We start from the raw sequence: 14,719 nt of genomic DNA on the forward strand, positions 1-14,719 counted from the left end.
CAGGTGGCCCCTTCTGTTGGGAGGAATGAATGGGACATTTGTCTTGGCCCTGAAAACACAGCAGTTTTTAGTCCCTCCTTTCTGGTTTATGTGTGTACGTGTGTGCAAGTGTGTGAGTATGCGTAAAATGTAACAAACCACAACACAGACCATGTCATTTGAATTCCACACTGATCTAACCAAACAGATCGAAGTATTAAATGTTAAACTAGCGCCAATGTCAAATTACCAAAAAAAAAAGCAAAACAGCAAAACCTTAACCTAAAATGCTGTAATTCCAGTATAATTCAGTCGGCGAGCCCAGCCAGTGTATGCCAGATTTTACTGTGGAGGAAAACCAGAGGGTCATGATGATTGTGTTGATGATTATGGTGTGTAGGGGGAACTGTGCATGCCTCTCTCATTCGCTCTCTTTCTCTCATACAGTGGGAATACACATTCCACGCCACTGCCATACACATGCCAAACCCTTCTCACCCCACTTTGAACCAGCCACCATGTGACTCTTGTAATCTAGCCAAGCAGTTGCTGTTGTTGTATGGGTGTTTGTGTGTGATAGAGAGAGATTCCGACAGACACAGGGTGGCTCACAGTTGAGTAGTTTGACCAGCATTGATGTCTGATACAAGCAGCACAAACTGGGAAGTTGTCTTGAGGTTTTATAAAAACATTTAAAATCAAACTTTTCAAAGTGATCATGTTGCAACAGGCAGATTTCAGAACTATTTTATCCCCGTTATTTTTTATTTTCTGAAAGTCCAAAAAGTTTCTGCCTCATTGGAATAACAAAAACACAACCTTTGTGGACGAGTTTCTCTTGCGACTTTGTAATGAGTTATACGATTGGTCAAGTTTGAAAGCGGAAGTTACTACATTGATTGTGATTGGCGCTGGCGAAAGGAGGATGATCTTTGGGATTCGGGAACGGTGGAAGCAACTTCCAACTTCCAGCAGCCGCGTGTGTCTCCCTGGAGTTGGGCTGGGATACTTTGCAAACAACTGTGTATTTCGTGAGGATATTGAAATATGATCGAAACACATACAGGACCAAAATATTTTTGTAATTTTTTTTATTGGAAATAAATACGTTCCAACACAGTATGTAACGTCGCTTTTCACAACAGGTAGGTTGTCCCATTATTAGCACGCTAGCTAGTAGTTAACCTCAAATTGCATCGATAGGCAGTTTTTTATTATTATTATCACCAACGACAAGCTACTGAAGAATAGCTAGCTAAACAGGTTCCACATAAGGTTGGAAAGTTTCTTAGTTACATTACAAAGTTACACTTACGAGAACCCTGGTGTATCGTGTCATGTAATTTTAACGTTCACTCACCCCACAACGAAGTTGTTTGTTGAAGAAAACTTCGTTTGATTTAGTATTGATCAGAGCCAGCTAACGTTAGCAGGTTAGCTGCTTCAAGTTAGCCGGACACTGTTTGAGGGCAGGAGGAACATCGGCGTGCCTGTCTTTTGTTTGCCACTTGACATATTTTATACTTGATCTGATTAGAAAATAAGTTCACAGTTAGCAAGTTGACCAGTGAAATACGTTAGTTAGCCAGCTAGTAAATCTATTTTCGTTCTCGTTCCATTATTAACCGAATACGAGAACAAACTACTACTTTTGTATAAATTCTGTAAAAACCTGGTTGCATCGAAGCTAGAGATCAACAGGGTGGCGCGTTTTGCCTCACTCCGCTAGCGAGTCTCATCGATCGCCTTCTCCTGCCCACTTGTTGCTTCTGGTAGTAACGTTAATCATTCATACGGTAGTTTTGCTGAAAGTTAATACTGATACTTGATACTTCAAACATTAGCTTGCTATCATGTTCACATGTTTATCAATGTTGTGATCATATAATAAAAAAACTATTGATAAAAACAGTTGGTGCCCCCTAAAATGGGATTATACAGTAATGACATAGCTAAACAAAACAAGTGTATTTTGTGTTTTCATACAGCAGTAACTAGCTAACGCAATTCGTTGAAATAATCTTGTTTCACATTCAGCTCAACCATTTGGACCAAAGACTAGATAAAGGATGGCTGTGTGAACTGTAGAGACAAACTCTACTTGGAGGACTCTACTGCTGTCTATTTGGTGGGATCTATAGCTTTCGATGTGGACACTAAATGATTGTCACCTCTTGTGTGAAGTGAAGTGATGGCGTCACATTGGAAAGGTCCATGCGATGAAGAGGACGAGGGACTGACCAGATCCTCTTTGTGCGAGGTACATAAGCCCCACACACATTCATGCTCTAAATTCCAACAGCTTACCCCCTCCCCACACACACACACATTAAAGGTTGTTTTTGGGTGACCCTAAACTCTTGTCATGGAAATTGGGGTCCTGGAGATTATTCATTAGATGTAAGCTCTGTGCCCTCTAAAACACAAACCATTTGCAAATCTGTTTCTTGGTGTTATCTCTTTGAGGACAATACACCAATCCATAATATGTGTTGTGAATTGCATGCCATTTTTATTTGGAGTTTGTATTGACCCTCAATTGGGAAATCAATAGAAAAGGCTGGGAGAATTGTTTCTGGCAGATTTTCTGTCCATGTTGGACACATTGTTGCGAAGGCTTTTCTAAACTGTCTGAGAATATGCCTACCTCATCCGCCCATACAGTGGGCCTCATATTTTAACATTAATCTCCAGGTGTTCATGTCACATCCGCTCTTTTATTATCTCTCTGGTCTGTTCCTCATCAATGTTTTTCCTTGGCCAATCCCCCCCACACTTTCCCCCCTCTAGTTCTCTACAATCCTATATTCTCCAATTCTCCTCATCATGTCCCACTCTCGCTGTCATCTAGTCTCCCTCTGTTTCTTATTCTCTCCCATTCACAACTCTTTCTTCAGATTTTCATTATATTTTGACTTGAATTGGCCCCATTCACTAGCATGAGAGCAGTATTATAGCATACCTGTATTGTTGTGTGTGATTAGGCAACAACCTTTACACTCACTCCTTCCTGTTTGGTGTGGGAGACTTTCCTGAAAGGTTTGACACTTTAGCACAGCTGCTTCTAGTTGTTGTTATTGCACCCCTCTGCGTTGTTTGGCCCTGGGAAGTGAGAAGGCCCTCCATTGGTGCTTGGTAATAAATGTAGAGGGCACTCATTGCTGGTGATGCCAAGGGTGTTTTTCTGAGACCTTTCACTCAGAACAAATGATCATCAAAGCACAAAGATAGTTGAAGCTAAAAGTGAGCCTGCCCATCCATCCTCTGTTCCTTACTGTACATAGGGGTGTGACGGTCATGGAATTTTGGATGACGGTAATTGGCGAGCCGAAGTTGTTTGTAAAAATGTTTGCCCACATTTTCTCCTCCCCTCCTGACTGCATGTGCTGCCATAGAAATATAATGAAATAATTATATGTCTATGTGTGCTGCTGCTGCACCTTGCGTTCACCTTTCTGTGTGCTCGTTTGCTACAACACCTTGCTTGTTTCAGCAAGGAGCAACAACGTTTCATCCCATTAAGAGTCCATGTTATCACAGAAACTCACTCAACAAATGCACAGCCGTACTGTCTTCAGTTAGCTGTTCGTTCCAAGCGATAGATATCTATCTATATATATATATATTTTTTTACAGTTGTGACAGTTATTTTATTGTCATGATAGTCTGCATCATAACCATCGGTTTATACGGTAATTGTGCCTGCCTTTTAATTGTAGTAATTGGAAAGGTCAACATTTTGTTTCATGGGCTGTTACTTCTGAAGTAGACTCAGACACCTCAAGTTTCATCCTCAATAGTTTGACTGTTCTCCTTTTTAGTTTGAGGTCTCCTTTTACACTGTAGGTTGTCTGTCATCTGAATGAAGACCTTTGTCTAAACGTCTTCAGCCCACGCTCCTTTCGAGTGGAAGGTCACCTATTTATAGGATCTGCAGAATTCGGGACACATCATTGGCATGGCCCCTTCCCCTTTAATCTAATATTCAACCCTCCACTTCAGCCTTTTCCTCTCTCTGTTGAGTAGAATCTGAGGGAGAGTGGGGTTAAAATGGGTAAAACCAATAGAACAGTGAAAAGCTATAGGTTAGTTAATCATACATAAACTATTCCCACATTATAATTACACATGAATGCCTTAATAGTTTCAGTTTAGGTAGAAAATCCACAGCTGAAGTCTTCTAGACTTTCAATATTACGCAAACTGTTTTCGAAATGTTATCATTGAATCTTTGTAAAGATTTGTATCCCTGTAATCAGACTACCTCTCAGTCCCACACTAGGTTACTAATTAATGTGCTTTTTTGGAGCTGGAAACCCCCTGGAGGGTGTCTACAGGACTTACTGGAAAGGATGACAGGAAGTTGACAGGCTTTGATTCATTGATTTAAGAACAAACTCCTGAGTGTGTTACAGTGCCTTCAGAAATTATTCTTACCCCTTTACCTTTTCCACGTTTGTTGTGTTACATCCTGAATTTAAAATAGATTCAATTGAGATTTTGTGTCACTGTCCTACATATAATATCTCATAATGTCAGAGTGAACTTGTTTTCAGAAATGTTTACTAATTCATTAATGAAATTAAATGCTGAAATGTCTCAAGGCAATAAGTATTCCACTCCTTTGTTATGGCAAGCCTAAAATATGTTCAGGACTAAAAATTATCTTAACAAGTCACATAGGTTGCATGGACTCTGTGTGCAATATAGTGTTTAACATGATTTTAGAATTACTACCTCATCTCTGTACCACACACAAACAATTATCTGTAAGGTCCCTCAGTTGAGCAGTGCATTTCAACCACAAAGACCAGGGAGATTTTCCAATGCCTCACAAAGGAGGACACCTATTGGTAGATGGGTAAAATAATAAAGAAGACATCGAATATCCCTTTTAAGCATGGTAAAGTTATTAATTACACTTTGGATGGTGTATCAATACACCCAGTCACTACAAAGATACAGACGTCCTTCCTAACTCTGTTGCTGGAGAGGAAGGAAGCCGCTCAGGGATTTGACCGTGAGGCCAATGTTGATTTTAAAATAATTAGAGATTAATGGCTGTGATAGGGGATAACTGAGGATGGATCAACAACATAAATGAAAGACGCATGTACAGAATAAATAGTATTCTAAAACATGCATTCTTTTTGCAATAAGGCACGAAGTAAAACTGCTGAAAATTGTGGCAAAGAAATGAACTTTATGTCCTGAATACAAAGCGTTATGTTTGGGGCAAATACAACACATCACTGAGGACCACTCTTCATATTTTCAAGCATAGCGGAGGGGTGCATCATGTTATGGGTATGCTTGTCATTGGCATGGACTAGGGAGTTTTTTAATACACAAAGAAATGGAATAGAGCTAAGCACCGGCAAAGTCCTAGAGGAAAACTTGGTTCAGTCTTCTTTCTAACAGACACTGGGAGACATTCACTTTTCAGCAGGACAATAACCTAAAATACAAGGCCAAATATGCACTGGAGATGCTTACCAAGATGATATTGAATGTTCCTGAGTGGTCTAGTTACAGTTTTGACTTTAAATTGGCTTAAATCTATGGCAAGACGGATCAACAACCAACTTGAGGGCTTAAAGATCCAATCCAGGTGTGCAAAGCTCGTTGGAGATATACCCAGAAAGGTAATCGCAGCCAAAGGTGATTCTAACATGTATTGACTCAGGGGTGTGAATACTTATGTAAATTAGTTTTCTGTATTTAGTTTAATACATTTTCTAAGAATTCTAAAATATGTTTTCACTTTCTCATTATGGGGTGTTGTGTGTAGATTTAATTGAATCCAGTTTGAGTTCAGGCTGTAACACAACAATGTGGAATAAGTCGAGGGGGTATGAATATCTTCTGAAGGAACTGTTTTGATTTTTTTCCTCTGTGGCGGTACAGTGCTTTAACCTCAGGTCAGGCTCACTTTATCTCATAGAGGACGCCCGAGTCTTACTACAGCTTGATGACACATCCCTGACTTTCAATTGACGGAAACATATTTTTCATGATTGGCAGCACTACTACAAGCCTACTACAATATACGTAGCCCCTTTTTCTTATAGGCCTAGAAAAAATGTGACTTTGCTTGACATTGTCAAAAAGAAGCGAGTGGGCGGAAAACAAGCCGGTTCCCCAGTCACAGTCAAAGTAGGTTCTGCTCTTCACAAGCACTTCTTCCAGGGCATATAATTCACTTTCTGATCCACCAGCCAACTTTTTTTTCCCGGCTAAAATTTCACCAACAATACACAAAAAAACGAATGAGCGTTCTTTTAATGTTTCTAAAACAATAAATGTATCACTAGTAATAAGTAATGTGGTATTTAATAAAAAAAATTGTGACCTGTGTCTTTTAAAATATCACAGAGGAGACCCAGAGGAAATCACTTGTCATGTTTGTTCCTGTGAAGTCTGTTTAATCTATTATATAGAAATCTATTTTTATCAAGTTGCCCCTCACAGATATTTGAGAGAAAACCGTTGTGTAGCTAAAACAAAAGAGACATAGTATAGTGATGCATCCAGTCTAGCTATTCTCCATGGTAAGTAGTGTGTCATTATTGAATGGGATGTTTTTCTCTGAGGAGCCCTGACCATTAAAGGCTCTACTAGGCATATCCTCCTCTCCTGTGATCTGTACCTCATTAAAGCCCATGGCTTAACTAGTTTAGCAGCCATTTACAGAGCATCATATGGCTGTCTGATGGATAACGGAAGGGAAAATTGATCTTCAATTGGATAGAGGGTGGCTCTTACTTCCTGTAGCCTTTGGGTTGTCTGTTACATTCAGTCTCTGGTAAATATAGGGTTAGCTTAGGCTATCTTTTTTCCCCTTCTCCATTCCACTTTAAGGCTGGACACTGAGAAATGTGTAAATTTTAACACTGTAAAGTCTATATTGCATAATTAACCCCGCCTTTTTAGATGGCACTCCTAATCAACAAGTCAGTCAGACTACTATTTCAATGAACTGAATGAGTTCATTGATGGTGGCTGTAAAACCTAATATGTTTCTATTAGACTCCCATCACATTACAAAGCCAGATGGCCAGTGTAATGTCTCAAGAGTGAGGAGTTTGGGTGTGCATGTTTACTCTACTGCTGGTTGTGTATATATTTTTTGAAGGCTTAATACTTCTGCATGGCGTAAAACAATTGTTTTGACATTGTCTATTTGCGCCAGCCAACCTTTGTTCAATCTATTTCAGCACTGCGATAGTGGAGAGCACTGTGCAGTGGGCACGCCCAGCCCTCATTAAGAGATGTGACACCTGTGTGGAGAGAAATGTTTTTCAGGAGCAGACCTGCAGGGTGAACAAATGCCATTTTCATTTGTTTATTGTTCCCATTCCCCTTTCCCTGAAGTTTAGGGAATTGTAAAACAATAGGGCACAAAACCTGAACTGCAAGTACTGCTTCGGGACATTCTGATTATACACCACAACCTTCAGCCAGGAAGTGGAAGCATGACTGGCTCACAGAAGATCTGAAGGGGCTGCCGTTCCCATGCTTGGAACAACCACTCACTCATAGTTAAGGCAAGAGGGGCTTGGCTGAGAAGTCACGCCAAGCTCAACCCCAATTGTCCCAGAAGTGTTCCTTCCTCTAGGCTGTCAAATATCTCATGTTCCTTTCAAACGATCTTTCGGCACATGTGGTAGGTCCTAATCATCTTAAAAGGCCAGAAATTACAGAATAGGGCAACTCCCTTCTGCACCAAGATTACAGGTACTGTAAAATTGTATTACATATTAGGCTACATAACACGTACAAGGTATGTGGGTAACTAATGATACTCAAGCTAGTTAGCGCCAGCATTGCTAGACTGAAACATCCCAGGCAAACTCACACCAGAGGCCCTCTGCAGCATCATCTCAGGCTTTTCACAGTGAAGTGCTTGGTTTAGACTGGATGTGGTGTAGAATTTGGCAGCCCACAGAGAGATTTCCTTTTTCACACTGAGGTCTGATGTATTTAGGCCTGATGTCTTGTGGTCTGTGCAGTGTGTCATGGTGTGATATCATCGGAGTCTCTAAACATAGGGGCCATGCGTCAGTGTTTTCTCATACTTGTGAAAGACTAACGAGATAATTGCCTTCATCCCTTCTTTGTTTGAAGAAAAAAAATACTTGGAGAACAGTCGTTGTCCAGGCTTAGCTTAGTACCAAAGTGTGTGTGTGTGTGTTGTAGTTTTTGTGGCATGGAGGGATGGGCCACAGCCTCAACCTTAAAAATGACCATAACCACTCCGTCGCATGTTACCTAATATGCCAGTACATGTATGCCAGAGGCATTGTTGGATAACGATGCCAGATAATGTTTTAAACCACATTATGGCTGTCTCCAACTAAAAAATAAAATATCATATTAAAAAAGTAATCTGTTCTTTAGACCAATCGATTGGTCTACATTTTTAATGGTGTCTTCTTCCATATGTTGACACATTCTATTTGTTTTAATCAAATCAACTATATTCGCTGAACTTGTCTGATGCTTTAAGCAAACTGTTTGATTAAATAAATAAGACACACAAATGACTAGAGGAAGTCCGACCGGCAATTGATTTGATTCTGCAGGGCCGGGATCAGACTTTGCCCTGTGTTAAAAAAATCAAAAAGACAGCAGTGTCTCTCTCTCTCTCCTCCCTGCTGCAGCGACCGCCACAGAACATCAGTGTTTATCGCGTTGTCCGTGTTGCGGAAGCTGCAACATAATTACAGCCGTCTCTGACTGAAAAGTTATGTTACCGAAATCCCTCATTTGTTTAGGAAAAACATTCCCTAGCTCTCTTTACGTGACACAAGTATGCATCGCATACACGTGACCAAATACCTATTCTCACAGGACTAGTATTACTAGAGAACATTGGTTATGGACTCCAGAATGTCCGTTATTCCAGAGGACGATTCGGGCAGGATTCGTTTTTTCCTAAACTGCCTCCTGTAAATCTTTTTTTTTTTTTTCAAGAAATTGACAGTTACGATGTAAGCCTGGAGGTTTTTATTCTAGGCATGAAGATGTAGTAAGTATTTTAGCATGTCCAGGTGGTAGGGCCACACACAACTCGAGCTTGGTTCCCAAGTTTATGAACCATACCAAACCATCTTTGGTATATTGTCGCCATAATATTTGAATTGAGGAAGTGTGATATTAATCGTTAGGATATTTTAGCAGTCCGCAGTAGACATCCTAAATGCCCCTCAGCTTTCAGATGTGAGCTAAACAGTGCAATTTCACTTGAGACGAGTTTTAAAGCTTTGGATGAGAAAGTGAACTTATCCTTTCTGAACGTTTAGGTTAGTTGTATGCTGGTGCTTTGTGAGCTATTAACAGCAAGGTTTGCTTTAAATAAATTTTTCTGATGCATTTGGCAATATTCAATTCATACGCACAAAAGCATTCACTGTGAAAGATGATAGGCTACATGTAGGCCATTCATATATAGCTTAAATGCAGAATTTATTTCAATCTATCAAATCAGTTATTGTTTTCTTGTGTAAACCGCTAGCAACACCTGTCAAACTCAGACATTACTTTCAAAACATAGGGATGTCGATTTGCACGGGACTCATATTATCAGAGGACCTTGGAGTTCACCAAAAAACAGGTTATTCTGTCTGGAATTGTTACTCTTCTGTCATGTAAAAATGACTGCCATGGCAGATCCAGACAGGACTAAAATGAGATGTAGTGTTTTGTGCTCTTGCACAACATTTCATTACCCGATCTCCCCCAGTAAAACAAATCCTTTCAGAATAGTGAACTATAAGGCCTGACCTATCGCATATCAATAAATTGGTTATAACTAACTCTAAACACTGTAACGTGATAGAAAAATGGATGCAGAGAACATGACAAATAAACTAGAAATGGGGGAAAGTTTACTGGTGGCTCATGAGGTAAATGGAAAGTCAGATGTGTGGAATAAATTTGACTAGTTGTGGAAAATACTGGAGATCAAGAAAAATAATGTAAGGAGAAGGCTCTGCTTGCATATTATGTGTGCCAAACAGATGCTGTATAGAATACAATCCCATTTTTCTGACCGTTTGGAACAATGTAAACACAAAATAAATTATAAGTGTAGCAGGTTCTGTAACGTTTTTGTTGAGCCTTTATTACAGCAAAGACTAAAAACAGTTGCCTTCATTCGTGAATGCAATTTCCGAAATGGAACGTTTTATTTGTTTAAGCTAATTATTCAAGGCTCGCTTTATTTGACATTAAACCTAAAATGCTTGATTGCATTTCAAATCATGAATGACTCGTATGCTGTGTGATGACTTGAAGGAATGAGTGATGGATTGATACAGTAGCCTAAAAAGTATTGAAATGTAGACCTCAGTAAGTTACGGTATTAGCATTTCGCCTCACTCGCATTAACATCTGCTAACCGCGTGTGTGTGTGACTAGTAAAATTTGATTTATTAAGACCAAACAGAATGCGGTCTTAGGCCTACAGCTCAATGGTGGTTATACAAGGCTGCTATAATAAGCCTACGAATGATAATGACATGACTTATAATAACAAAGATTAAAAAAAACGGAGCATTTACTATTAATATTATATCTTTTTTGGACAGTTTGGAACAGCTTAAACAACACTACATACATTATAAATAGTACCAGACATGTTGTTCTAATGAAGAAAAAAGTGTAAGTCCTAAACCACATTCAAAGTCATGTTATGTCTCATGTTGTCCTTAAACATTTACTTATGTAACCTAAGAGTCATGTTTTCCCCTATATGCTCGACAGCACATTCAGTAAGTGGTGACCATGGCACAGGCTAGGAATCCATTGAGGTCCTAAGCTCCAAAAGACTGATGTATGACTTCTGATGCTCTGATCTGCTCTCTTTTCCACAGTCTGATATGAAATGAACTAGATCTTTATTAAGTTCAGTCAGTGCTTCACACACCCTGTTCCCACTGCCACACCCAATGCAAACTCTAGACTCTGCCATTCTGGTAGTGATTCATACACTGAAAGGCATGTGTGATTATTTGTGTGTTTCTCTGTAATGTGCTTGTATTTTGTAGTTGCTGTGTGATACATGAAGTTAGTGTTTGCACTGAACTGATAGTAACCCATGTTCTCATTTTGTCTCAATAGCCAGAGGCAATAGATGCATCACATTTTATTCATCCTCCCCATTTAGGTTTCCATTGTAACCATCAAACTTGCCCCAGTCAGAATCCGTGTTTAACTGGAGAGGCAGTGCCTCTGTTTGGTTGTCTAGTCCTGCTGCTTTCAGCATGCAACTGGCACATTGACTCAGCTGAGAGGGAGGAAGGCGAGAGCCGGTCGGACTATCAGGGAATGTTTGCATGTCATTTATTGGCTGGGGGTCGGTCACAACAGCGTTAACTATGTGAGGGGCAATGACAGCCCTGCTAGGCATGCGTCTGTTTCTCAGGACTGAATAGCGGACAGCCAACAACCCCCAGCCATCCTCTCTCCACAACTGAGGACTGGAGATGTCTGGAATGAGATCCACGGCTAAATTAGATCCGGTGAACTAGGGTTGGCATGCCCGAGGGATCGGAAGGCATTTGAGGCCTGCACAGTCCTTCTCCAGTGACTTTCACCTCATTTATCACCTGATTTTTACAGGGCCCTCCATAATTACTGGCTACCTGTGATGCTTATCTGATGTTACATAACAGCACAACATACAGGGCCCTCCATAATTACTGGCTACCTATGGTGCTTATCTGATGTTACATAACAGCACAACATACAGGGCCCTCCATAATTACTGGCTACCTATGGTGCTTATCTGGTGTTACATAACAGCACAACATACAGTGCCACCTGTAATTGTTGGGACAGTGAGGTATTTTTGTTCTTCTTTTGGCTCTGAAATCGATGACCGAGGTTGAAGTGCTGACTGTCAGCTTTAATTTGAGGGTATTTTCATCCATATCAGGTGAATCGTTTAGACATGACAGCACATTTTGTACATAGTCTTCCCATTTTAGGGGACCAAAAGTATTGAGACAAATTCACTAAAGTGGCTGATTTTAATAGGAATACAGATGAAAATCTGTTTCCCTTTCATTTGGGACTTTTTATTGTACTGATAAACACATTTTTTATTTTTAAGTGCGTGCTCTCTCTAACCAGTAATGATGTCATTCACGAGTCAAGATGGTGGCAGCCCAGTCAGTTCCCTGAGGCAATAGATCATATTTGGTAGAGATGTGAGAGACCATTTAAAAAAAAAAGTGAACTAATACAGTTTTGGTGGCAACCTGCTTTGAAAACCGTATATTTAGCATTAGCACAAAGTACTAGGGTAGTGAATTGATGATACCTTCAGCTGTAAGCTAGCAAGAAAAATTAGCCTACAAAGCTGGAAGCTACCGGTATCATCTTGCATCGTAAAGTGTTCTAGCCTGTAAGGAAATTGTTTTGCGAACAGTAATAAGTTTAAACATTTCTACATGCCGTGTGGCATTCTTCAAGTGTGTTAATCTTCTGTGCATCGTGAGTGGGGAGCTAACATGATGTAGCCCAGACTTCCAGTGCAGGCCACGTGCTTTTGTGCTGTAAGGGGGGCATCCGCTGTGCTGATACAGTTGAGCCGTGCGGCACATTTGACAGAACTACCGAAAGTAACACATTCTAGTACCAAACGGGTTTTCATGTTCTAGTATTTCCGGCAGTGGCGTAAAACTACTTTACAGTACTAATAAGTCGTTTTGGGGGGTATCTGTACTTTACTATTTATGTTTTTAACTTTTACTACACTACATTCCTAAAGAAAATAATGTACTTTTTACTCCATACATTTTCCCGTACACCTAAAAGTACTAATTACATGATAACAGGAAAATGGTCCAATTCACACACTTATCAAGAGAACATCCCTGGTCATCCCTACTGCCTCTGATCTGGCGGACTCACTAAACACAAATGCTTTGTTTGTAAATTATGTCTGTGTTGGAATGTGCCCCTGGCTATCCGCCAATTTAAAAAATAATAATAACCTTTTGTGCCGTTTGATTAATATAAGGAATTTGAAATGGTTTATACTTTTACTCAAGTAGAATTTTACTGGGTGACTTTTACTTGAGTCATTTTCTATTAAGGTATCTTTACCTTTACTCAAGTATGACAATTGAGTACTTTTTCCACTACTGATTTTCAGTATACCATGCAACACTACATTAGACTAACTCCTTGAATACCCCATTCCTTGAAGTTTGCTGTTGTCTAAAAAACACAATTTTGCTCAAACTGTATTGTTTTACCATTTTAGTGTGTGTATTTTACTGTGTTTATACTCCGGATATCACTTTTCAACAGTAAAAGTCATTTAAAAAAAATTGCTGGTGGAAGTCGACGTACTGTTGTCATTCATAAACTCTTCAGCTGTCTGATTCAAAGATGGCTTTTTACTGAATAGCATACATATTTTTACAGGTAGGTGCGGATCAGCATAGTTGGGCCTAACTTACAGAAAGACCTGCATACTACATAGCCTAATTATTCTGAAACATTCCATGGATTTGAGTGTAGGAAAAACACCTACACACAAACGGGGAAGTCGTGCTGGAGCCAGGGAACAACAGTTACAGCTGGGGAAGACACGCAGTCAGAAACCTGTTTGGCCAGTTAACTTCCCACCCAACCAAACTGACTCGGGTGTCACACAGCTGCACCTGCAGCTCGGTTTCACAGCAGCCATTCTGCCATTGGCTCGTACTCCCATGATAAGGTTGAGCCCCCCGATGTCTTTTGTACCTCTGCTCTGTTCAACATGTGTTTTGTTGACCACAGAGCTGGAAAAGATCCCAAAGGGTTCTGTTGTTCCGTTGACATAGCCTACGTGTTTAGCCCCAGTAGATCTAATTCAACTGATTTTACCAACAGAAAGATGTAGCAAAATACCAGTCTCAACATGGTAGAACCCTTGAGGCTGTTGATTTGCATAACTTATAAGCTGTTAAACTAAAAGTTGTTAAATGTAACGAACGTTCTTCCTGTATAATGTTTTGCTGACTGAGTGTTTAGAAATCAGAGGGTTTGAATGTTTGTGAAAAGTAAACTGTCTCCCGCTTTGCTTCTGCAATGTGTTTTGAGTCCATCAAATGTATTGCTTTGATCCACAAAACAACCATGAAATGAATGTCCTAATCAAAATGACCTGTGTTTTTTTTTTTTTTCTGTGGATATGATGTTGTCATGTCAGAGCGGAGGCAGTTTGCTGAAATATATACATTTAGCCATTGAATTTGTTGGCCCAGGTTGGCTTTGGTTAGCATGTAGCTGAATCCATTTTCTGACATCTACTACACAGGGTTTGTGTGAATGCAAGCTCATCACATTCCTCTTATTGTGGGTGAAGCGCAGGGCCAGGAGGAGGGACGTTAAGGGGGTCGGAGGGGGTGTGTGTAGTTTTTGGTGAGTGCTGTGCTGGAGAGGGTTGCAAAATTCAGGGAAATTTCAATACATTCCCTTGTTTCCCAAAAATCCTGGTTGGAGTATTCTGGATTTTCTGCTTCCCTTCTGATTCCGGGAATCCTACAACTGGAATTTCGGGAAAACCCAGGGAATTTATTAAAAGTTCCCATAATTTTGCAACCCTTGTGCTGCATGAGGCCAGGGAGAGGGGGAGGTTTGAGGTTGAGTCAGAGAGCAAGCAAAGCAGGCAGGGATTGACTGTTTGAACAGTGAGTTTCCTGAAAGTTGTTCTTTGACTGGAAATTTGAGCTTGGGGACT

General features: G+C 40.2%; 1 protein-coding gene across 5 annotated transcripts in view; it reads left to right on the forward strand.

Annotated features, from left to right (window-relative positions):
• Positions 1-573: 573 nt before the first annotated feature.
• Positions 574-14,719, forward strand: part of arhgap21b (Rho GTPase activating protein 21b) — a 79,266-nt gene continuing 65,120 nt past the window's right edge. For 4 of the 5 annotated variants that reach the window (XR_016482567.1, XR_016482568.1, XM_036986019.2 and 1 more), the window contains exons 1-2: positions 574-1,124; positions 2,017-2,239. Coding sequence is in view for 3 of the 5 variants with exons in the window: in XM_036986019.2 (XP_036841914.2) it covers positions 2,171-2,239 (69 nt within the window). In the remaining 2 variants the exon portion in view is untranslated. The remainder of the gene's footprint in view (positions 1,125-2,016; positions 2,240-14,719) is intronic. The other variant, XM_036986021.2, reaches the window with a different exon arrangement.

Source organism: Oncorhynchus mykiss, chromosome 8, assembly GCF_057628025.1.
Source record: "Oncorhynchus mykiss isolate SJ-2025 chromosome 8, ASM5762802v1, whole genome shotgun sequence".
Classification (NCBI taxonomy): Eukaryota; Metazoa; Chordata; class Actinopteri; order Salmoniformes; family Salmonidae; genus Oncorhynchus; species Oncorhynchus mykiss.